Genomic DNA, 24,659 nt, shown 5'->3' on the forward strand with positions numbered 1-24,659 from the left:
ATAATAAAAAAAAAAATTACATATCCTACTCCCATTTTTCCAATCTGTCCAAGGCCACAGATATTCAACCAAGATATTTGTATTCCAACAGATTTATACTATTAATTTTCATGTGTGTTTCTTGAACACATATAATATGTATTTTTTTTTTCTTTTTGCAAGGTAATTGGGAAAAAAAACCTGTTTTGAATGGGCTAATAATATTGGATACAAATGTTTTGATTTGATCCTTATATGAATTGTTAAATTAATTGAGAAATAAATAGCATATGCTTAGTCCATTTTCGATTTTCTATCTGCTTTTGATCCCTATTCTATTTCTGTAAAAAAAATAGGCATTCTAATAATATCATCAGTGGAGTACAGACACCTCATCCACAAAACCTCTAGGCAAAATGGAGTAGCCTGCCCATATTTTCAATCTATGTACCAAATGACAGACTAAAATTTTATGTGTTTTTTTAAAAAAGAAAAGCCCTTCCTGAAATTGCAGAGGGGAATATCTTAATTTTTGGAGGTCTGAGTAGGATTAATTCCCCATTTAGGGATCACTTCATTTAAAAACCACAGCACTAAACCCCCTCAAAATATTTCAGACTATATGTCACTATTTTCTGTCAATAAAGAGAAAATTGGAATTGCTCAATAAAGAGAGATGGTATATGTATCTATTCAGAAATAGAGATGTATAGGATTGAAGGTAAAAGGTAAAGGTTCCCCTTGCACATAAGTGCTAGTCGTTCCCGACTCTAGGGGGCAGTGCTTATTTCTGTTTCAAAGCCAAAGAGCCAGTGCTCTCCAAAGACGTCTCCGTGGTCATGTGACCAGCATGACTAAATGCCAAAAGTACACAGAACACTGTTACCTTCCCACCAAAGTGGTCCCTATTTTTCTACTTGCATTTTTACATGCTTTAGAACTGCTAGGTTGGCAGAAGCTGGGACAAGTAACAGGAGCTCACTCCATTACGTGGCACTAGGGATTTGAACTGCCAAACTGCCGACCTTTCAATTGACAAGCTCAGCATCTTAGCCACTGAGTCACCGCATCCCTTTTACTAGCTCATTACAAGCTCGTAATTAACCAACTGTTGAGATATGGAAGTGGTAGATCATTAGCAGATCCCAATCCAGTAAGATTAAACAGATGAACTTCCAAATCAAAAGTGGTCAAATGTTTTGTGGAAATGACTCATCAAAGTGTGAACTTCACCTTCAAAGACTGAGACAGTGTCTTAAAGAGGGTTTCTCTAGGCATTTACATCTCTGTGGTTGTATGGATTTTCATCCCCCTTGGCCATATGGAGATTGGTTTGGTTTGATTTATTTGGATTTATATGCCGCCCTTCTCCAAAAGGACTCAGGGCGGCGTACAACATTAAAAAACACACATCCCAAAAGTTAAAAAAGATTAAATCCATATAAAAAAAAAAAACCGAATTTAAAAAAAACAATACATTTAAAATAAGTTAAAATTAAAATTAACAGGCCAGGCCGGCTTGCTGGAAAAGCCAACTTTTTAGGGCGCGTCGGAAGGACCGGAGGTCAGGGATTATGCGAAGCTCCGGGGGGAGCTCATTCCAGAGGAAAGGCGCTCCCACAGAGAAGGCTCTCCCCCTGGGGATCACCAGCTGACACTGCCTGGCCAACGGCACCCTGAGGAGGCCAACTCTGTGGGATCGTACTGGAGAGATGAAAGATGTACAGAATGGGGGGAAGAGTGGGTAAATCCCTTCTTTTTATTTGTAGAGATGGAAGCCCTGACCATGCCATTGAGAAAAAGAAGGAGAAAGGGAAGGGAAAGAAAGGATAGGGTAGGGTAGGGTAGGGTAAGGTAGGGCAGGGCAGGGCAGGGCAGGGCAGGAAAGGAAAGGAAAGGAAAGGAAAGGAAAGGAAAGGAAAGGAAAGGAAAGGAAAGGAAAGGAAAGGAAAGGAAAGGAAAGGCTGGTCTCCCTATAATTAGGAGGACCATTGCAATATATACCCAATATATTCCCATTTTGCTGCCAATATAAAATGACAAAACTGGGGGAGCAGATGACTGAGACATTTATGTTGTGAGACCAGGACCAATATATTCTTAAGTGATTGATTAGTGAAGACTTTTGGACTTCAACTTCCATGGCTGGCTGTGGAATTCTGGAAGGTGAAAGGAAAGGAGACTTAAAGGCACCAAGGTTGGACACCCCTTGACCTAAATAATAAAACCTACCCATCCTTCAATGTTTCCTCTACCAGTTCCTTACAGTATTGTTATTTTTGAAGATCCTGTTTTTAAACTCATGACATTAAAAACACTACAGTGAAGTAACCTAATGAACTCTCAGCAGCAGCAGGAGAGTGATGTCAATTTACCAAGAGCATCTATTTGGCAAGCTCTTCTCCTAGAGGAAGCATGTGGCATACTGTCAATGCATTCTGATATGAACTTGTCAGAGCTACACAAGTCAAATTGTTCTCTTTCGCCATACCAGCTATGGTGGAATCTCCTACTTGTTCCTTTTCCTGTTGACACAAAGGGCTGTTTCCTATAATCAATTCTGGCACTAAAACAATAAACCCTTTCTTGCTTTTCTGATTTAAATATCTTAGAATAATGGTAAAGTGTACTGCCAAATGTGATTTTAATGAACACCAAGTTATCCATGCTATAGAAAGCACCGTTTTAATTATTTTTAAGACAGCATAGCATGCATTTTAATTCTCACAACTTCAGCTAATCTACGGTCAACTTTATTTACCTCAGATCCTCATACAGCCATGAAACCTACAATCTAAATTCCTGTCCAACATTCAATAAGACCAGGATGCGAAACATCTGTGCACATACTACACATATTATCTTTTTTTTTGCAGACCTCAGAGCCCATCCTGTGATTGCGCTGCCAAAATGTGACATCAAATTGCTGAAATCCACATTTTTAAAAATGGCAAAGAGTTGTGCTGAGCCTCAGGCTTAATGTATCAAGGAGACAGAGAGAGAGAGAGAGAGAGAGAGAGAGAGAGAGAGAGAGAGAGAGAGAGAGAGAGAGAGAGACCCACTCATCTGACATAAATTTTTAAAATAAGATTAGTTATTGTTCACTCGTCCTCTTTGGTAATGTCAAGCCCCCAAAGTGTCAGAGCAAAAAATCACCAAACAGAATTTTGAAATGATTTGCTTTTGCATCTGGCAACTTTTCTAACTCAAATATAAACTCCATTTGAGATGCCTTCAGGCTGTTTTGATTATTTGTAGAGCTGTTCTCCTTTCTTTCCTTCTTTGCCATTCTTCCTGGCGGTAAGAGTAGAGCCAAATCACACAGGGATGAAATTAATTAGAATAAAGTAGCAATAGACTAGCTGGAATTGTCTTTCCTCTCAGCAGGCTAGACAGAAAAAGCCCCAGGGAACAAACCATCTGGGCTACATGCTCTGTCCATTTAGGAAAGAATAACACAGGATAGTCTACATCCATGAAAACAATGGGGATACATCAAAATTCCATTCAGTTGCAAACTCATAGTTATGTTGTCATTTGGTCATCTAGACTTGTGGACTTCAACTCCCAGAATTCCTCAGCCAGCTCAGCATTTTAATGAACACCAGGTTGCCAAGTTGGAGGCCCCGATCTAGAGCAGGGTTTCTCAATCTCAGCAACTTTAAGAAGTGTGGACTTTGGTTCCTAGATTCTCCTAGAATGATTGGCTGAGAGATAGTGGGAGTTGAAATCCATATCTCTTAAGTTGCTAACACTCAGAAACATGATCTAGAGAAGGGGTGTCAAACTCGCATCGTCACGGTGGCGTCACGTGACGTATCGTGATTCCCCCCCTTTGCTAAACTGGGTGTGGGTGTGGCCAGTGCGTGACGTATCCAGCCTATAGGCCGTGAGTTTGACCGCTTTGATCTAAAGGTTCACCGCACACCAAAAACAGAGCTACATCTTTGTCAAAAAGTTGCAAAACTTTGGCATATGGCTGAAAATATATATATACACCTGCTACTGCTAAGACCACTAAGTAGCACCAATTCTTGAACTTAGAAATATGTCTTAATAAGCTTTTCTCTTTCAAAATATCTGAGACTTTCAGAAATGTGCCACATGTGGCTTGCGGTGACTCTTGATTCATTCCTTACCCTGATGAAAAAACGTGTTTGCTTTACAAGTGCCTTTCCTTTGTTTTGTCTCCTATAATGATAAGCTATTAACATACAGTGTATAGGCTTTCATGTTGTTCAAAAGTCAAACTAGACTTAAGACACAAAATGCAGTGTTTGTACATTATGCTGAACTCCAAATTGGCAAGGTGCATGTTTGACCCAGCATGTTTTATGCCTCGCCTGTGTGGTTGGTCTGATGTCTTGCTCAAACCCAGAACATTGAATTAGTTTAATAAAAAACGATTCACTGAACCACGGGTAAAATCAGATATATAGGCTGTATTCCCATACTGCAAAGAACATCACATAATCAGTTTTGTATTTGGTATAGCAATTTATTTACTAAAGAGTTGAATCCAGCTTGTCTGGTTTTGACTCAATGTAATGTATAAACCCACTCCAAGAAGCAAGTTATGGTTTTGAATAAGAAACATCAAGGATTGCTGTTTTATCAATTCTGACTTAATTTGACCACCACTTGCCATTATATCTGAATTTAGAATACTGGGTTTATTCCAGGTTTCTTTGCTCTATTGATTTATTTTGGGTATAAGCAGTAGTAATGCCTGAAAAAGTCATGATTACTTTGACTTTTCTTCAAAACTGATTGTGATTTGTTCCTTGTATGTTCAGCAAAGCACACTTCAAAGCAGTATGTTGTTGTTAGTTTTGAAGTTGTGTCTGACCCATCGGGACCCCATGGACAACACTATCCACGGGGTTTTCATAGCAAAGATACTGGAGTGGGTTGCCATTTCCTTCTCCAGTGGATCACGTTTTGTCAGATCCCTCTGCTATGACATCTCCATCTTGGGTGGCCCTGCACGGCATAGCTCATAGCTTCATTGAGCTACGCAAGCCCCTTCGCCACCACAAGGCAGTAATACATGAAGGGGTCAAAGCAGTATAATAAGGTACAAATATTAAAACTATATGAAATGGAACATAATAATGGACTCATTGAGGCCATCTGATGATATGGTTTCCAGCTCACGAAAGTATCTGCCACAATAAACTTGATAGTTTTCAAAGTGCGGCTTATCACAGTGTACACTTGGACATAAACTGGCTAGCAGAGTGGAAGACCTTGACCAACGGCTCTCTTCCATTGCCAATTTGGGTTCTTCTCTTTAGCGATGCCTTAAAAGGCTGGAACTTGTAATGATGTTGAGGCTTCTTATCTCCTTGGATGGCTCTTTCTTTAGAGTTACTGTATTTATAGCTCATATGGCAAATGAACCCTTGACAGCCAGATGGGTAAATGCATAGTTTGGGTAATCCAATAACACAGTTTGTCTGGCTGTCTGAATTTACAGATGTCTGAAGGTAAGAGCTAAAAGCGTTGTGTGTGTGTGTGGTTTTTTTTTTCCACTTAGCAATGCAGCTGCAGGCAAGCAAAGGTTCCCTCACTCCCATCCCACAATCTGTGAGAAATATGAAAATGCACAATATGTTTCCCCCCTTCCCTTCCTGGAGAATCTGTGGGATCTTTACATTTCTGAACACGTAACCATTGTACTGTCTAAATTGTATCTCAGCACAGCTGTATTTTTACCCTAGTTATGGAGTAATCAAAGGCAAACTTTGCATGTGGATTCCGATCATGAAGTCCCAGGTAATAAGACTGCAGGCTTATAATTCAATCCAATAGTCATCTACTCAAAAGCAAGACCTTTTCAGTTAAATGGCACTTAAGTATGCAAAGGTGCAGAGGGCTACAGTTTTTACTCCTAATAGGGACTTTCAATGGTCATAAACATAAACAGAAGCGCCCTTCTAATAAGGCTGCTTGAAAAAACTGCAGTCCTTGAAATGCAAGGAAAAATGTTTCATCTGTTTCTAGTTATTGTGTTTTTCCGAATTCAGCTTTGAAAAATATTTTTCCTTCAAAGTGGCTGGTCATTCTCTACTCCAGATCCAAGTTCTCCTGTATTATGTGGTGTTTGTTTTTGCACAATAAAGGAAAAGGAAAGAGATGGCACATTTAATGAGAGACAGTGTTATGGAGCATTAAATGCGCTGTACTAGAAGCAAGGAGAGGACCATGAGTTCTCTTCCTCTCATAGGCACAGAAGCCAAGGGGGTGATTTTGAGCCAGTCACACTGTCAGACCTAGCCTGGGATTCTGAAAAATATCTCAGAAGTGAAAATCACGTCTGAAAATGTCTATGGAGATTCTCAGTCATCTAGTTCATGGTTGTCCCAAAGGTGCTTTTTTCAAGAGGCAACTGGACTTTCTGGTGCTTCCCTTCTCATTCAAGAAGCTTCTTCAGCTCTTCTTCTTCAGAGCGGAAGAATCTTCTCGGATGACAAGTGAAACGTCCTCAAAGAAAAACCAGCAAGTCCAGTTGCCTCTTGAAAAAAGCATCTTTGGGACACTTCTGAAAACGTTGCCGAGCAAACTGTGTGTACTTGTCTGTATAGTTACGCGGTCTCAACATTGACTTGTAGAACTACAATAACATTTAACGAATGGTATGTTCTTCTACCCTGCAGTTTAAGTGCAGGGGTTAAGGGCATAAGGCTAGGAAATGAAAGTTTGTGAGTTGTGAGCTGGGTGACTTTGGAGTAATCACTCTCAGCTCTCTGAAGGAAGCAAAGGGAAACTATTTCTGAAAAATGTTACCTAGAAAAACGCTTGGACTTGTCCAGACCATTGCCTGAGCTGGAATCAAGAACAGCCTAAAGCTATGCTGGCTGGGTAATTCTGACACTTGAAGTCCACAAGTCTTAAAGCTGCCAAAGTTGGACAATCCAGACCTAAAGTATAAAAAAGTTCATTTTTAGGGTATTAGATGTCTTACCTTGATAGTTCCTACTGTACCACTACAAATGGTTATTTAGAGAGAGGGTGTGTGTGTGTGTCCATTTCTTTAGAAACTTATCAAATTGCTTTTGATTGTACGAAATGAAATAATATTCTTGGGGGAGGGGCACTTTGAATTTTCCCTTTGCAACCATTTGTCAAACTGAAATCTTTGACAATGTGAAATAAAAAGGTAACACATCTATTTTTGGCACTTTGATATACATTCCCCTGATGGTGTTTCCCAATGTCCTGCAAAGGTGATTGGCATTTCCAACATTCTTGTGCTGGAAAGAAGATGTGCTGCCAAGAAAGGCTTCCACCACTGATTTTCGTGAGATTTTTTAAAAAAGAGACTTCGTGCTAACTTTGCGCAAAAACAGCACCCAGAGCTGCCAAACATCCATGATGAAATGCTTCGCATAGCACATTGCCTTTTAAAGTGATCTCAAGAGACTACTATGTTTAGTTTGTCAAACATGTTTATACTGTATGGGAATTTAGCATGGTTATGAGTATTTTCTGACACTGTAAATGAACCTAGCAATTATTTTTCTGTACATTATATATAGTACTCCTATTGCTAAAAATACAGAAAAAGACAAGATCTGACAGTTTATGGATTTAACTCCATTATAATCAATGAAAAGAGAAACAAAACGATTACTAGGTAAAGTTGTCACCAGAATGGTTATGCTTAAAAATAAGACCCTTTTCTGTAAGTTTCACAAACTAATTCTATTGCACAGTGTTATTTATGCATATGATCTCTACAGAAAATGTTCTTGTATGGGATTATGTCTAGAATTCCAAATCTGTGAAAGTTTGAATTTTCTATATACCAGAATTTATGGGGAAGAGAGAAGTATTGTTTTTTTAGAATTCGCCTTCGCATTAACTTAACTGCAACACAAGCATTATCTCTTAAGATCTTGCCTTCATCTCATCCCAGGCCCACAACTGAAACAGTGTAAAGTAGAATTTAGAATAACAGAGTTGGAAGGGATCTTGGACGTCTCCTAGTCCAACCCCCTGCTTAGACAGGAAACCTTTCAGACAAATGGTTATCCAACATCTTCTTAAAAACTTCCAGTGTTGGAGCATTCACAACTTTTGGAGGCAAGTTGTTCCACTGATTCATTTTTCTAACTGTCAGGAAATTTCTCCTTTGTTCTAAGTTGCTTCTTTCCTTGATTAGTTTCCAAGTAGTATTCAGTAGTCCCAGCCTTGAGTAATATTTGCTCTTTTCTCTGGGCCCAGTTTAGGGTTACTCAGGAATTGAAATCTGTTTAGCGTGGGCATTCCCTCTTCTAGAACAGGGAGCTCCTATTATTGTTTAGATTCTATTTATTGTACTTGGAGTTGCCAGAGTCATTCTGGAGTTGCGCACCACCCAATTGAATAAAATAAATAAATACAGTCAGCCTGCTGCTCTCTATGACTGTTTAAATATGAGACTCTTTATTTTGGCAGAACCATTTGCTTGGGCAATGCCTGACTGATACATTCTTATCAGGTCTAACATATTCATAGATTTAGGGCTTCTTTTTTTTGAAAGAGCATTAGACCTATGATTGAAACACGAGACCAGCCTTCCCCACCTCTACTTGAGAGACTGATGGATTTAATGATTGGTTGATTTAAATGAGGAAAAAGAACGAGGTTCGGCTAGCTGTTACCAAGACATTACAGATTTTTGGCTGCTTCTGCTAACAAGTGGTTTCACTTTTTCTTATTTTTACTACTTAGGGGAAGGCTTATTTCATGAGCAATGTCAAGATGCTCCTAGCCACAGCAACTCACTGCCAGGACCAGCATCCTGGCCAATGATGGATTTTGCTCTTTATCAATGCTCCCCCTTGCTTCACCATTTAATGTGCTCTTAAAATATTTTTTATTAGGCCAATCAAAATAACTTAACCTTTTTGTTCACTGGTAGTAATCTTCTGTAGAAAATAAAAGAGATTGTAAATTGTACCGAAATATTGAACAGTTCTGAATTGTTTTATCTTAAAAATTATATGTGGTATAAACATACACTATATTGCCAAAAGTATTCGCTCACCCATCCACATAATCAGACTCAGTTGTGAGCGAATACTTTTGGCAATATAGTGTATATTTTTTTAAAAAAAAATTATGATGATGTATTTTTCATTTTAATGAAATGTAGTTTTCTATCCATATTTTGCAGACATTCCATGAAAGTGTTTCTAAGGTTTAAATTTAAAACCTTAGATTGGGGCTACATCATGTTTCATTTTCAGTATTGATTTTGATTATTTAGTTGAGTTATTAAGAGAGATGCTGTAGTACTTCTTTCATGTTGTATTAGGAGAAAAGTAGGTAGCATGGATTTCAAATACTGTTACTGATACTTTATTGTGTGTGTGGTAAAACATTTTTTATGTCAATATTAGAAGATATATGCAGAAATGACCATATATTTGAAATGTTGCACATTAGGTATGAATCAACAAATACAGAAGGCCGATCTGGACATTTTTGATGGCTCTCTACAGGCTGAATGAGATTCAACAATGTCAAAAACAAAGCAGATCCTTCTATTTACATGAATGGGGTAGAAGAGATAACAGGTTTTACAAATGTTTTCCTGGCTTGCCAGAGTTCTTCTTCCACTAAGCAGCATTTCTTGCTGTTCTTTTGTTATTTTCTATCCTGCCTAAGCCTGATTTCTATAGACCAGAATTTCTATAGCTGCCTGTCTTGTATATTGAATTCCTCAGTTTGCAAGGCATGTATTAGACTCAAAATGACAGATTTGGTGTCGCAATGCAACCACTATTCCTTGTGTACATTTATGAAACGTCTATGAGTGTTCATATTTTTTAATTAAGGCTTTATATTTTCTTCATAGGGATGCGGTGGCTCAGTGGCTAAGACGCTGAGCTTGTCGATCAGAAAGGTCGGCAGTTTGGTGGTTTGAATCCCTAGAGTCGCGTAACGGAATGAGCTCCCGTTACTTGTCCCAACTTCTGCCAAGCTAGTAGTTTAAAACCACATAAAAATGCAAGTAGAAAAATAGGGACCACTTTGGTGGGAAGGTAATTCCGTGTGCCTTCGGCATTTAGTCATGCCGACCACATGACCACGGAGATGTCTTCAGACAGCGCTGGCTCTTCGGCTTTGAAACGGAGATGAGAACCGCCCCCTAGAGTCGGGAACGACTAGCACATACTATGTGTGAGAGTAACCTTTACTTTTATTTTCTTCATTACATTGTGTTAGGTGCAATTTAGTGGATTTGATTTCAGAGTAGCATGATAATTGCAACCAGTTACTGTGATCAGTAAAATTTCATTACGGCTTGATATTATGAATGAATCATGAAACTATGGCTTGTTCATAGCAAATCTTGCTTAAAACTATCCATGAGCTTGCATGTTATGTGACTCCAATACTGGTCTGAAATGGTACATGGATGAAGTATGCAAGCATTCAGGTTAGGCTCTGGATGAACATTTCTGATTGATCTGGCCCAAGACTCCCTGAAATGAAGAAGCAAAGAGTAATGACTCCCCTAGTTTAAAATATGTAATTTTCAGCTGCATCCTTGCATCCTAAAATTCCTAGTAAATGAAAATAAGTAGAGATAAACTGGACATTTTTCATAGTCAGAAAGTTTAACATCGATTTTTTAATAATATATTTGAATTTAAAAATAGAAAGTAATAGCTTTTCTTTTCTTCTAGAGCAGGGGTGTCCAAACTTGGGAACTTTAAGACTTGTGGACTTCAACTCCCAGAATTCCCCAGCCAGGCTGGGGAATTCTGGGAGTTGAAGTCCACAAGTCTTAAAGTTCCCAAGTTTGGACACCCCTGTTCTAGAGGAATACAACTTCAGACATTAAATTTCCAGCTAGTCTTTTTCAGAGTAGAGAAAAAGGCATTAAAAGAGTTGCAAAAGTCCCTAGGGAATCCTTGCGCCTTTCTGATTGAAAGAGAAATCTCTCTGTGAAAAACAATTCCTATTTTATCCTCGTTCATTTCCATCAAATGCATTTCCAGTTTTAAAACTTGCAGTTATGCTTCTTTTAGGCCTTCGGCAAGTGGCTTTGCGGAAAATTATGGGTACACACTGACATATGATCCATCATACTTGTTATTCCAAGATTTGTAGGAAACTCACTGCAGCCATTGTTTTAAAACAAACGTAGACGTGTTACAATCCTTGTGCTACCAACTAGCGCTTTCTCAGGAACTTTTTGGTTTATTATGTTTGTCCTGGAAAGTTTTCAGCAAGATCAACACATTTGTCAAGGATCTCACTTCGTAATTGATTCTTTTAAAACTTGAGCTACATCCAGTAATAATCACTTACTGAATGAACTTTGATCTGCCTCCTGACATACTAGAAGTCTTGAGCTCCCCACCCAACCCAGTTGCTACATGATGGAATGTATTTCTATTGGAGGCTACAGGATCACTGTAGCTGATTCTTAACTAAATTGATCACTGATCCTAAACCAATACTTTAAATGTGTGTCCTTGAGCAATGGAATATCTTAGGAAATATTAAAAAGGCAAAATATTATATTTCCCTGGATGAGACATGGAGAAACATGTTTTTAGGCAGGAAACAGACTCACTCACACACCCCAATCTTTGTCAATGAGCCATTAAGGCCTGAGCCAGTCTATTCTACATAACAAAGATCTAACCCATTTCATTGCCCTTCATTGTACCACCCACCAAGTTTCAACCAAACTTAGTACACAGACAACCTACAAAGCTAGCTATGACCTCTGACAGCAAGCAATCAGGATACTTTTCCTGTGCCCCAGGAAGTGCGAAGCCCAGAAAGGGCATAAAACCCAGGGACTCTCAGCATCTCTTCCCTTTTCTGCTCAGGAACTCAAACCATGTGATCCTGTCCATCTTTAAACCATCTTTCCAAACAGCCTCCGTGTTTCCAGTGTCTTTTTCCTCACTTGGAACTGAACCCAGAAGGACATTTCTTCCAACACATGTATGTACTGTTCTTAAGAATCTGGTTACTGTGAGAATGGTAGGATGCAACCATTTGAGAAAATAACCATTTTCCTGCTTAAAAACAAAGAACATACAAGAGCCTGCAAATTTTAGCAAAGGGGGGGGGGGCTCTCAGCAGTTTCATTCCTTGAATGGAAGTTAATAAGGGGACTGGAATCTTTTCCTTGAGAGAAACAAAAACGACATTTGTGACTGTGGGAAGAAAGAAAAGTAGGGAAAACCTTTTCATCATCTAATCTCTGCTTCTTCCCAACTGGATATCCTATTGTTGTTTTTGTTTTTAAAATTGGGGTGGTGGTGGTGAAAATAAGCCCTGTATATAATAATGACAACGTCAGATAGGTGCTGGGATCATGCAAAGGAAGCACAAGCTTTCTTCCTCAAGTTGTAACATATTTGTTAAGAAGAGTCATACAAGCTGCAGTCCTGATTGCTTTCTCATTGTGTTGCCTGGCAACTGGAAGAAAGCAGGGGCATCGACAGAGACCCCCAGAAAAGGCAGGATTAGCCATGGCAACCATGTGAGGGAAGCACAGCCCATTTTTAAGTGCATAAAATATAATCATGGGTATGTATTCAGTTCTTAAATCTGCTTGATCTACTAGGAAAAGATGGTGTTTAAAATTGGTTGCTGCTGCTTTACATTTGTTCATAATCGTTGCTTTGTACCAAGTTGTCAAGGTCACAATTCTAATTACTAATTGTTCAGATCGTCTGCCAAGAGACGTTGTTCCCCTCCCCTCTCCTTCCCAAAATGCAGTGCTGACTGCTCCTACTAGTGTACAAAGTCCATTGCATTCCATTTTAGTCTTGATTAAAAAGCAATGGTTGAGTGCCAGGAAGTGCCTGGAGATGTTGCTATCATAGTAGAATGCTACAGTATATGTTCATTAATCTTACATGTTATCCTGATCGGACCAATGTTGTCCAGAAAACATGCTGTATTTGCCTCTTGTCCCTGTCTTTCCATGTCCTGGTGCAAGTCTAAAATGTATTGCCTAGAATCAAGATCACATGAAATGTTAATACCACTTTATAATGCCTTGGTAAGGCCACACTTGGAATACTGCATTCTGTTTTGGTCACCACGATATAGAAAAGATGTGGAGACTCTGGAGAGAGTGCAGAGAAGAGCAACAAAGATGATTAGGGGACTGGAGACTAAAACATATGAAGAACAATTGGAGGAACTGGGTATGTTTAGTTTAAGAGAAAGAAGGACTAGGGGAGACATGATAGCAGTGTTTCAATATCTCAGGGGTTGCCACAAAGAAGAGGGAGTCAAACTATTCTCCAAAGCACCTGAGAGTAGAACAATAAGCAATGGGTGGAAACTAATCAAGGAGAGAAGCAACTTTGAACTGAGGAGAACCCCCTGCCTAGGCAGGAAACCCTATACCGTTTCAGACAAATGGTTATCCAACATCTTCTTAAAGACTTCCAGTGTTGGGGTATTCACAACTTCTGGAGGCAAGCTGTTCCACTGATTAATTATTCTAACTGTCAGGAAGTTTCTCCTCAGTTCTAAGTTGCTTCTCTCCTTGATTAGTTTCCACCCATTGCTTCTTATTCTACCCTCTACCCTGGAGAATGGCCACTAAATGAACTGTTGGAAGTTGAGGTCTACCTGTACTAGATAATCTTCTCTTATGTTGCCACTTGTCCCCCAACTCTCTGTGTTCAGAAAATCTGTAGAGGCAGACTTCCCTCACTAGAGCTTCAAATGGTTAATTGGTTTCAGTGACAATTTTAGAATAATTTAAATCTTTCCTTTAAGATTTAAATCTTTCCTTTAAAAGATTTAAAGGATTTAAAAAGATTTAAATCTTTCCTTTAATTTAAATCTTTCCTTTAAATAATCTAAATCTTTCCTTTAAAAGATTTAAAGGATTTAAAAAGATTTAAATCTTTTCTTTAAAAAAATATAACTGCACTGAGTACTTACCAGAAAATAAGTGGTTAAACTGAAACAAAGCCTGTGAAAGACTCCTTTCTATGACATCATTCAAATGTCTGGATTTTCATTGTCCCTTTCCTCTTAGAATTACAGGGCTGGAAGGGACCTTAAAGGTCTTCTAGTCCAACCCCCTGCCCAAGGCAGGAGTCCTTAAACCAGTCTGGGCAGATGAATGTTGTATTTTCTGGAAAAGAAGAATTAAAATCTTTTAGAGCAGGAGATGGACTCAACTAAGTCCTACAAGCCAGTGGAGAAATTCAATTTTTTTTCCTACTGGTTCTGTGGGCGTGGCTCGGTGGGTGTGACATAGCTTGGTGGGTGTGGCTTGGTGAGCGTAGGAGGAAGGATACTGTAAAATCTCCATTCCCACCTGATCAACTGGGACTCGGGAGGCAGAGAAAAGATGGGGGTGGAGCCAGTCAGAGGTGGTATTTACTGGTTCTCCAAACTACTCAAACTTTCCGCTACCGGTTCTCCAGAACTGGTCAGAACCTATTGATTACAACCTCTGCTACAAGCGCTTACATTTCCCCATCCTTGGAGCAAGGCCGACGCTAGCCAAGCAACTGTGCATGCTCTGCCTGGGAAACCATAGCATGCTTCCTCCCCACCCCTTCTTCCAGCTTTTGTATTAGCCAGACGTCTTCACTGTGTGAACAGTTTTCATCAGCAGTCCAACAAAGGGGTTTGGGGGGGGGGAGAATTATCCCTTTCCCGTGAAAGTACCTCCAATATCATTTGCACCATCTGTAGAATCCAATCATGCTGATTGTCTTAGTTGGCATTTTCTATCCCCTAAAATATAGGAAAATAGCATTATTGTTGTAACCCATTCAACAGTATCTTATTATTTATTTATTTTATTTTATTCGATTTATCAGTCGCGCCCTCTCCGCAAAGGGACTCGGGGCGACGTACAATCAAATATATAGGCGTGTGGCATGGAGGAGGTAAATACATCAACATTTAACAGTTCAAATAGAAATAAAAGCCACAAAGTTAAGATAAATAACAGTAAAATTACAACAATTAAAACAGTTAAAATACCCAAAAGATTTAAATTTACAGTTTAAAATTGCCAGGGAGGTTAGAGAGTTCTAATTAAGCCAGGCCGGCTAGTTGGAACAGGTGGGTCTTGAGTTTCGTGCGGAAGGAGCGGAGATCAGTCGTTGTCCTAATATCTGGGGGGAGGTCATTCCAGAGGGCTGGGCCCATCACAGAGAAGGCCCTACTCCTGGGCGCCGCCCTCTGGCACTGCCTAGTGGACGGCACCCGGAGGAGTCCCTCTCTGTGAGAGCAAATTGGTCACAGGGATGTATGGGGCAGGATACGATCCCGCAAATAACTAGGTCCTGTGCCATGGAGCGCTTTAAAGATGGTGATTAACACCTTGAAGCGCACCCGGTAGACCACAGGGAGCCAGTGCAGCTCGCGCAGGAGAGGTGTTACATGGGTGACCCTCGTTCTCCCCATAATTGCCCGCGCGGCCGCATTCTGGACCAGCTGTAGTCTCCGGGTGCATCTCAAGGGGAGCCCATGTAGAGAGCATTGCAGTAGTCCAGACGGGACGTCACCAGTGCGTGAGTGACTGTGCAAAGGGCATCCCGGTCCAATAGGGGGCGCAATTGGCGCACCAGGCGAACCTGGTGGAATGCCCCCCTCGCCACGGCTACCACATGGTCATCCATAGACAGCTGGGCGTCTAGGAGGATGCCCAAATTGGGTGCCCGCTCCACGGGGGCCAGCTGCTCGTCCCCGATGGCCAGCGATGGAATACACTGGTTGAACCGGGGGGCCGGTAACCACAGCCACTCCGTCTTGGAAGGCAACACTCTAATATTCTAGATCTCTGATGGGGATGTCATGCAGAGCCCTCTCTGTGGACACAGGCGCCGTTGCCAGCTGCTCTTCGGGGTTCCGTCACACAAATGCGCACTGGCCAGCTGCTTTCTTCCGGGTTCTGGTGTTCCGGTACGAGCACAGGCACCCCAGTTTCAGCACTCGGTACTGAAAAGATTTAACCATCACTGTTCTAGACCATTTCATGGAAATAAATACTGTATGTACCATATTTTTCGGACTATAAGATGCACCGGAGTATAAGACACACCATGATTTTGAAGAGGTACATTTTAAAAAAAAGTTTTGCACTCTGCAGGCCTCCCAAACCTCTGCAGCCTCGTTTTTTGCACAAAAGGGGCGGGGGGCATGGACAGCTTTGGGAAGCTTGTCGAGTGCTTTTGGGGGCTGAGGGGGCAAAAATGAGCAAAAACCGGGCCATTTTTTGCAAAAATAAAAAGAAGGGGGCATGCAGAGCTTTGAGAGGCTCTTAAAGTGCTCGTGGGAGGGGGGCAAAAACGGCCCTCCCCAGCCTTCAGGAGCACTTTGAAAGCCTCCCAAACCCTCTGCATGCCCATTTTTGCAAAGGGGGTGGGGTCTCAGTAGGCCAAAAATGTTGTATTCAGTGTATAAGAGGCACCCAGATTTTCACCCTCTTTTTTGAGGGAAAAGGGTGCTTCTTATACTCCGAAAAATATGGGTACTTAGAAGTGGATGAGAATACTGGAGAAAAAGAAAAAGAACTCATTTCTAGTTGAAATGAATGAATTAAAACATAGCTACCCCTGTTTTCTTTTTAAAGGCAAAGCATCTGAATGAAACTTCAATGTATAAATTAGAAAAATGTAAATGTAAAAAGCACTGAACTACTACTCTAGATTTTTAAGGAAAGATGGCAGTGAATGAGATAGACACCGTAAGCACGCCATCTAATTGGGATCTGAATTTTTACAGTTCTAACCTGTGAGCCCTAGAGAAGAAAGCCTTATTTTATACACATGGGAGACATGTGGCAAGAATAGGGAAGAGCTGATCTTTCTTATCAGAAAATGTATTAAGTAGCCTTCCAAGGACAACTTCAAGCTAAATAGGGTTGTTCTCACATTAACTTGGAGGAAAGTCAGATCATGGGCCATGTTTGGGAAAAAAGACATAAAAGAGAAAGAAAAGGGATGAAAAATGGGAGCAACAAATTTCATGCTGACATATCTGCCAGCTCAATGTTGAATGGAAAGCAATCTCACTCTGTAATGAAAAAAAAAACCCTTATTACAGGTAGTTCTCGACTTACGACCACAACTGAGCCGAACATTTATGTTGCTAAGTGAGACATTTGTTGAGTGAGTTTTGCCCCATTTTGCGACCCTTCTTGCCACAGTTGGGATACAGCAACGATCGGAAGTGTGAACCAGTTGAGAAGGGTCTGAATTTTGGTCACGTGACTTTGGGGATGTTGCAACAGTTGTGTGAAAAATGGTTTGAAGTTATTTTTTTCAGTGCTGTTGTAACTTCGAACAGTCACTCAATGAACTGTTGTAAGTCAAAGCCTAGCTGTATTTCCCAGACTTTTTAACCACACTGTGATCATTTCATGTCTTAATTCATATTGTTTTACATTTTGACTACAGATACTCCTCTTACAACAGTCTATTTAGTGACATTTTGAAGTTATAATGGACCTGAAAAAAAGTGATTTATGACCATCTTTTAACACGATAGTTTCAACTTCTCCAGGGTCACGTGATTAACATTCAGTTGCTTGGCAACCGGTTCGTATTTACGACAGTCGCAGTGTCCTGGGCTCATGTGGTTCCCCTTTCATGATCCTCTGATGGGCAAATGGGGAAGCCAGATTCACTTAACAACTTTGTTACTTTACAAGAAAGGTTGTAAAATGAGGTAAAACTCACTTACCAAGTGTCCCACTTAGCAACACAAATTTTGGGCTCAATTGTGGTCATAAGTCGAGAACTCCTTTGCTGCTGCCTAGTTTTATGGTGTCTTATTTATTTCCCTTTTTGGTGTGTTTCTTGTAAACCACTCAGATAGCTTCAGCTATGATCAGGTTTAAATTTTTTTAGAAAAGAAAGGAGAAGGGAGGAGAAAGGAGGGGAGGGAAGGGAAGATTTAATTCATTGAATTTTGGGACATGTGGCCTTTGCCCAGCCCTGCTGTTCACCACTTTTCACCAACATCTGGATGAAGGAAGGCTGCTCTAGATATGAGGTTACCTCTCAATGGGCAATAAAGAACGAGCAATCCAATATCCTCCTCCTCTTGTTTATGACCTTAACTAGGTGAAGAGGTGTAAGGTTAATAAAGGAGAGGGTGTGGACACATGAGTAAATATTGAAAAACTTCATTTGGGAACTTCTTGCGCTCTTTCTGATGCAAACGGCGGTTGCTTCAATCAGGGTATTATTGCTCAGAAAGAAAGATTTCAGATGTTTAGGCACATCTGTCAGAAGGAAATAAACACAGGAGTGGGCAGCCTGGTGGTGATGATGGCGATGATTGATTGAAAGCACGGTGGAGTGGAACTGATCAAAGGCAGGGTGATGACTTCAGAGAGAGGTAGGTGTGGAGAGGAGCGACTTCTTCTGAGAATGCCAGCAGCTTTGAGCACGGAGAGTGAGTGTCTCAGTGTTTTTCTCTCCATATATGGTAAAATGATACACAGGGGTTTTTCACTAGGCTGTGAAGGCAGATGCCTTGTTCCACACACACAGACAGTGGGAAAGGACTCCAGAGTGCACAGACGCAAGGATTCCCTGGCTAACCGCACACCCCTTCTCTTCCAGCAGAGCACTCAGTTACCCGTTCATAAATGGATGTGATTCTCCATCCCAGCTCCAGAGGCTGCTACTAATTATTTGCCTGTAAGTACACCTCCCTTTTCTTCTTGTCCTAAAGAATCTTTGAACCAATCAATGAACCCTGAGACGTTTTTGCTGTAATTAACAAAGGCTGTGCTGTGAGGTTGGACGGGACCGAAAAACCTTAAGCGTATGTAAGATATCCAAATAGGGAATGATTGCCCTTTTTAAAAAAAAGAACCCCAGACAGAGTCTGGTGATAGGACAGGAGTTATGTGTTTCTTCTTTATGTTGGGAAAAATTGTTCTTTTCTGCTTGTGACGAGTTAGCCAAATGAGATCCCCAGCATGCCATTGTGCATTAGAACCTTTTTTTTTTCCTGGCAGATGCTATGCTGAATAAGCCCCAGAGAAGATCAGAAACGGGTGACATGTTGGTTTATTTGTCTTCTTGGAAATATATCCTGTTCCCTACAGGAACAAAGAACCTTATTAGATTTCCCAGTTCTGCAGAACAAAGGGTGTCTTGCCTGATTCTCTTGATCTCTGTATTACATATCAGAAAAATTATAGCATTCACAATTTATCATATAAACATGGAGCAAAGTTTTTTTTTCCCCATTGACCCTTTGACAGCTATGTTATTTGTCTGTAGTACATATTGGTACCGGATATATGTTAGAGTCAACACCCATTTTCATGTTTTGTGAGTTATTTACACATTTACTTCATTGTTAATCTAGAATGCTTTATGTCTCTTTCCATCATGATTATTCCTACAGCATTTTCTTTTTTATTCAGAATATCTTTGGATTACTGCACATGACATTCAAAATAATCTCTGAACGCCGTTCAAAGAAATTATTATTTGGTTTATCATTCATTATATTTCTTTATTATCCTGCTTCCCCCTGAAGCAAGATAAATTTTGTGCAGAGCTTGAATGTTTGAAATTCAATCTATCAAAAGGACTTCATGCTCCATTTAGATCTGGTTCAAAATTTAATCAGTGCATTTACTGCCATTGATTTCAATTATATATAAACTTCTGTAGTACTTTCCTCATCTGTCTAGCACATGGGTGTCAAACTCGATGGTGTCACATGACGTAGTGATTTTTTTTGCCTTTGCGGAGCTGGGTAGGCGTGGCCTGTGCGTGATGCATCCAGCCCACGGGTCGCCAGTTTGACAGGGATGGATTCTAGCATTTACAAGGAGATTTATTTGAATACAAAATTATAATAATAATATCAATAAATATTTTATAAAGAGATATGCTTTCAAAAATGGCCTTAATATAGTTCGACTATGTCTTCTGAACTAAATTAATGTGGATACTTTCAGGTAGAAAGACTGGATTCTCTCCTATAGTTTGAAACTCAACACTGAACTTAGAAAAGAAAAAATGTAGCAGTGTGTCACCCGCAGCCTTAGAAAAATCTGTGCCCCACGGCCCACGCCAAGCTCTTGTTGCTGATCTAAACTAGGACTTCCAATTTATTGCATGAGAAGGAAAACTGCACATTCTAAACATTCCCCAGGTTAAATAACCCAGTATGAGCTGGCCTGCATTCTACCAGATTGAATAAATCACCACAGACTTATAAAACAACCCACACGTGCCAAAGAAAGTAGGGTGAGGAGTTCTTAAAAAGAGCTCTCTTTTTTCCTGTTGTGTAGAGCTGACAAATCTTTAATATATTTGGTCATATTTTTTTTAAATGGGGAAAGGAAACTAATTGTGTAAAGAGGAAGAAAGAAGAACGAATGTGCCTGAGATCTTTCTAGAAATCTCTGGCCAATTTGTGGACTGCCAAGACAATAATCCTTCGATATCCTTTGGCGTGTTGTTTTTAAGTTTTTATTTCTTTTCCAAAAGCTGATAGACAGAGGGATGAGAGAGATACCAAACCTCAGACGTTAATAGAGTTTTACTTTAACCTGGCTTATGTCATACCTCTGCATTGCTTAAATTGAGATCACTATTTGACAGAGTTCATAGTTCACATTCTCCGCTAAATCTAAGCAAACTACATTATGGTTTAGCTGCATAATGCATGATTCAGACGTCTGTAGGCATATGATTAAGAGATGGAGAGAAATAGAAATCTTGTACTGTAAATGACTGAAAGAAACCCTTCAGTGTCTAAAAGAAAGATCACATGTTGACATCAGTCTATTGCCAACTCTAAACATTTATACTTTCCAAGTTAGTCATACCCTTTTAGTACAATATATTTTTCCAGTAGATGATTGTAACATTTTACACCACTATAAGGGTTGGTTGCAGCCAAATGCAGGATCAACAATAATTGAAGCAGTTGGTGGCTCTTTTTCTCTTTTTGCCAGGCACAAAAGGAACTTTTTTCCAAGGCCAACTTGAACTTTCCTAGCAATAGTATTCTTTAACTGAATCTCATTTATCTATTTAGATTGCAAAATCCTGGATAATAGGCTCAGTAATTATTTTATGTTTTTCAATTGCCTTTTTCGCGCCCTGTTTTGAACATTTGGGGATGAGGGTCAGTACGATAAAAGTGAAACGTGTGTAGAATTCAATGACACTGGTTGGCTGTTGACACAATTTACACATTTGGGAGGTTCAAATTTCTCATTTGATACACCAAGTGATGGTCTGTGGACCACTGGTGGTCAGTGAGAAATTTTTTGTGGTCCACAGAAAAATTATTTCCATTTTTTATTTTACACTAAATCAGGGCCCCCTCAAACTATGGTTCCTGGGCCGGATACATGCAATGAACATTTGTGTCGCTGCAGTCTCCCCTTTCGGGGTCTTTTTGTGTGGGTCAGAGGGGGACAGAAATTCTGACTTGGGATCTGCTTCAGCCTCCTGGTGCAAGGCTTTGGGCAAAGGCTGGAGGGAAGGGCCAATGGTGGCGAAGAGCCGGAGGACCTTGTTCCAGTGGGACTGCATCATGGCCTGGAACTGGCTGACCATCTCAGCCCGCTGAGCCTCCAGGCCCCCGGTCTTGCACTCTTGCAGGTCTTCCCTCTGCTTGGAAAGCGTATGCTCGTAGACCTCAGGGAGATGCTTCTACTGAGCCTCCTTCTCAGTCAGATCCAATTTGAACTGAGCTGTTTTCCCACCTCTTTCTCTTGGTGGCTGCTTAGCTCCATAAACTCCTTCCTGTTGGGGCCTTAAGGCACCCTTCAATGTGAGTGACATCGAGTTGGCCATGCCCACTCAGTCACATGACCACCTAGGAACGCCCAGTGACATGACCACCCAGCCGGTCATTAGGCAGATCATATGAGTGGTCCATGGGATTTAAAAGTATGAATTTAGTGGTCCCTGAGGTCTGAAAGGTTGGTGATCCCTGCTTTGAACTATGAATGAAGCATAACTCAGTTGTCTTCCAATCAAACTGATTTCCATGTAAAAGAAGATAGTTAATATGTAGACAGACATGGTAAACTACTTTTTTCTTCTGATGCAGGTTCAGGGAAAGTGAGAGGATTGTTCCAACTGATGGATATTAAAACTTGTGGATTAAAGGTATGTCTTCTGCACTCTTGCCCTTAGTATCTTTGTCGAATGAAAAAAAAGGTCTGCTGCTAGGAACTTTATAGCTCTCACTGTGAAGACAATAATATTTTATATCCTTTGAGTTCTTTAACATTTTTATCATTTACCCAAAATGAGAAAGTAGGGCATCAGTTGCCAGACTAATTTTATTCATATACTTTGTGCGTGCACTAGGGGTGGGTTCCTGCCAGTTGTAACCTCTTCTATAGAAGAGGTTCCACAAATCTACAGTGCCGTTTAGAACCGGTTCCAGCTCCCTCCCCCCGCCCGTCTGCACATCATCAAGATGAAGAGCGAGAGGAGGAATTCTGGGAGTTGAGGTCCACAAGTCTTAAAGCTGTCAAGTTTGAACACCCCTGGGGGTTTTTTTTTCTAAAGGGTTAGGGGTGCAGTGGTCTTGTAACTTGACAGCTTTAAGACTTGCGTGCTTCAAATGCCAGAGTTTCTGAGGCAACATTTTGGTTGCTAAGCAAGAGCGTGGTTAAGTGAGTTTCACCACATTTTACAAGTTGGCCACACCCACCCAGTCACATGGCTGGCAAGCCACTCCCACAAAGCAGGCCACACCTACAGAAGAGGTTCAAAAAAAATTTGAAACCATCACTGGCATGCATGCATGCATGCATGCATACATGCATGCATACATACTCATCTTATGTAGCACCTCATCTTGTAGAACGTAACTGTGGGCAGCTCATAGCAATAATAGAACCAAATGCTAAACAACCCACAATTTCCAATCCATGGAAGCATAGAATTCATAGAATTCAACTCCACTTTATCTCAGTGCTAGAAAAAAAAAACAAACCTTCATGGTTTTTCAGAAAGCTACACGGGTTGAACAAATAATATTAAATAAAATTGAAAAATTATCTATAAAATGTAGGAAGATTACAAAGATAAAACATTGCCCTAAAATAGTGAATATCTAGGAAAAACAATTCATGGCTACAAGGCAGTGGGGAATCCCAACATTAAGTTAAAGTGGTCTGAACTATGCTTATGAGTTGTTAAGAAAATTTACGACATATAAAAATAAAACTTAAGATGTATGGTGTAGAAATTATATTTCAAGTGCATAATCAGTGATTCACAAAATTTGCAGTAGCAGTCTCCTAAAAAAAAGTACATGAACAATCCCTGACATGAATAAAATTAATGATTACGCCGTTGTTAGGGTTGGGTAACTTTGAATAATGTTATTTTAATCTAAAAAGTCTCAGAAGTTTTCAAACTTTACAATCCAGAAACTATCCAATGTGGATTTCTGCAGGCAAGTTAAGAAACAAAGCCCACATGAGTTTTTTCAGCATATCCAAACTGCCTGCACAAACTTGATCAGGAGTATTATGTTAAATTCTAATACTATTATTAGTATTTGTATTATTCATATTAGTATTAGCTTTGGCTTCCTCAGTGGGGATCACTACTAGGGGTGGTATTCACTTACTTTCTCTACCGGTTCGCAAATGTGAGTGCCCCATCCGCTCACGCACTTGACCTTCCACGCATGCGCTTTGGCTTGAAACTGCGCATGCACAGGTGCATGCACTCCCATTACCAAGCCAGTAGTGAAGAAAAGAGGATACCATTACTGGACCGGAGGTCACCTAATGAAATTGAGTACTGCAAGAATCCAGACAAATTCTGTAAATTAATGTTTGTTAGCTTTGATGGTAACCTGGCTGTCCCAGAGGTCCTTCTACAGAGAGACTAGTGGACTTCCCTGTGTAGTTGATTGGCAGTTATGAGAACAGAGAGCTGGGCTTTGTCATGATTCAGTCTGAAGAACATTGAGGAAAAGAACCATGTTTAATCAAGGATTTATTGGGGGGCTGCTTTACAAAAAGAGGGATCCTGGACAATGGAAAAACAAAGATTTTGATACAAGGTAGGAAATCCTTGGGGTCTGATTTCCTGGCTGGCTGTCAGGTTCAATGTACCTGTGGTTAGCTCTACTGTTGGGTAAGTGGACCTTTCAGGAGGACAGCAGAGCTGGGAAGTCCATTTGCAACCAAGATGGCATTTTGAGGTCATCAATTGATGTAGGATGGAATGTTAAGGTTTCTCTATGTTGTAATTCCCTTGTAAGGGCTGGTCCTGGACTAGACTGTGGGCAGGTGAGATGAGGCCAACTATTCTTTGGTCTAGATAAGCTTGCATTGGACTTTGTCTGGGGATAAGGAGGGTCCATTTCAGACTGATGGGGATTAGGCCAAGAGATGAACTGAATTTGACTTTGGTCATATCCAAAAGACAAAGAGGGGAAATTGGTGCAGTCCCCATTTTGTTTCTTAGGTATGTTTTGTCTCCCACAGGCACTGCTGATGTTCTTATGTTCATAAAGCTGAATGCTTGATTTAAAGAAGGATATAGATCAGGAGTGGGTTCCTGCCAGTTCTAACCTCTTCTATAGAAGAGGTTCCACAAATCTACAGTGCCTTTTAGAACCGGTTCCAGCTCCCTCCTCCCGCCCATCCGCACATCATCAAGATGAAGAGTGAGAGGAGGAATTCTGGGAGTTGAAGTCCACAAGTCTTA

General features: G+C 40.4%; 1 protein-coding gene across 4 annotated transcripts in view; it reads left to right on the forward strand.

Moving 5' to 3' along the window:
* The first annotated feature begins 5,396 nt into the window (after positions 1-5,396).
* Positions 5,397-24,659, forward strand: part of FHL2 (four and a half LIM domains 2) — a 34,972-nt gene continuing 15,709 nt past the window's right edge. The window contains exons 1-3 of one of the 4 annotated variants that reach the window (XM_081947623.1): positions 5,397-5,468; positions 18,558-18,635; positions 22,030-22,088. In XM_081947623.1, coding sequence (XP_081803749.1) covers positions 22,062-22,088 — 27 coding nt within the window. In that variant the 5' untranslated portion in view covers positions 5,397-5,468; positions 18,558-18,635; positions 22,030-22,061. Of the gene's footprint in view, positions 5,469-15,806; positions 15,889-18,147; positions 18,331-18,557; positions 18,636-22,029; positions 22,089-24,659 lie in introns of those variants that run through there. The other 3 variants (XM_081947625.1, XM_081947624.1, XM_081947626.1) reach the window with 3 other exon arrangements.

The sequence above is a fragment of the Natrix helvetica genome (assembly GCF_964273705.1).
Source record: "Natrix helvetica genome assembly, chromosome: 3".
Lineage (NCBI taxonomy): Eukaryota > Metazoa > Chordata > Lepidosauria > Squamata > Natricidae > Natrix > Natrix helvetica.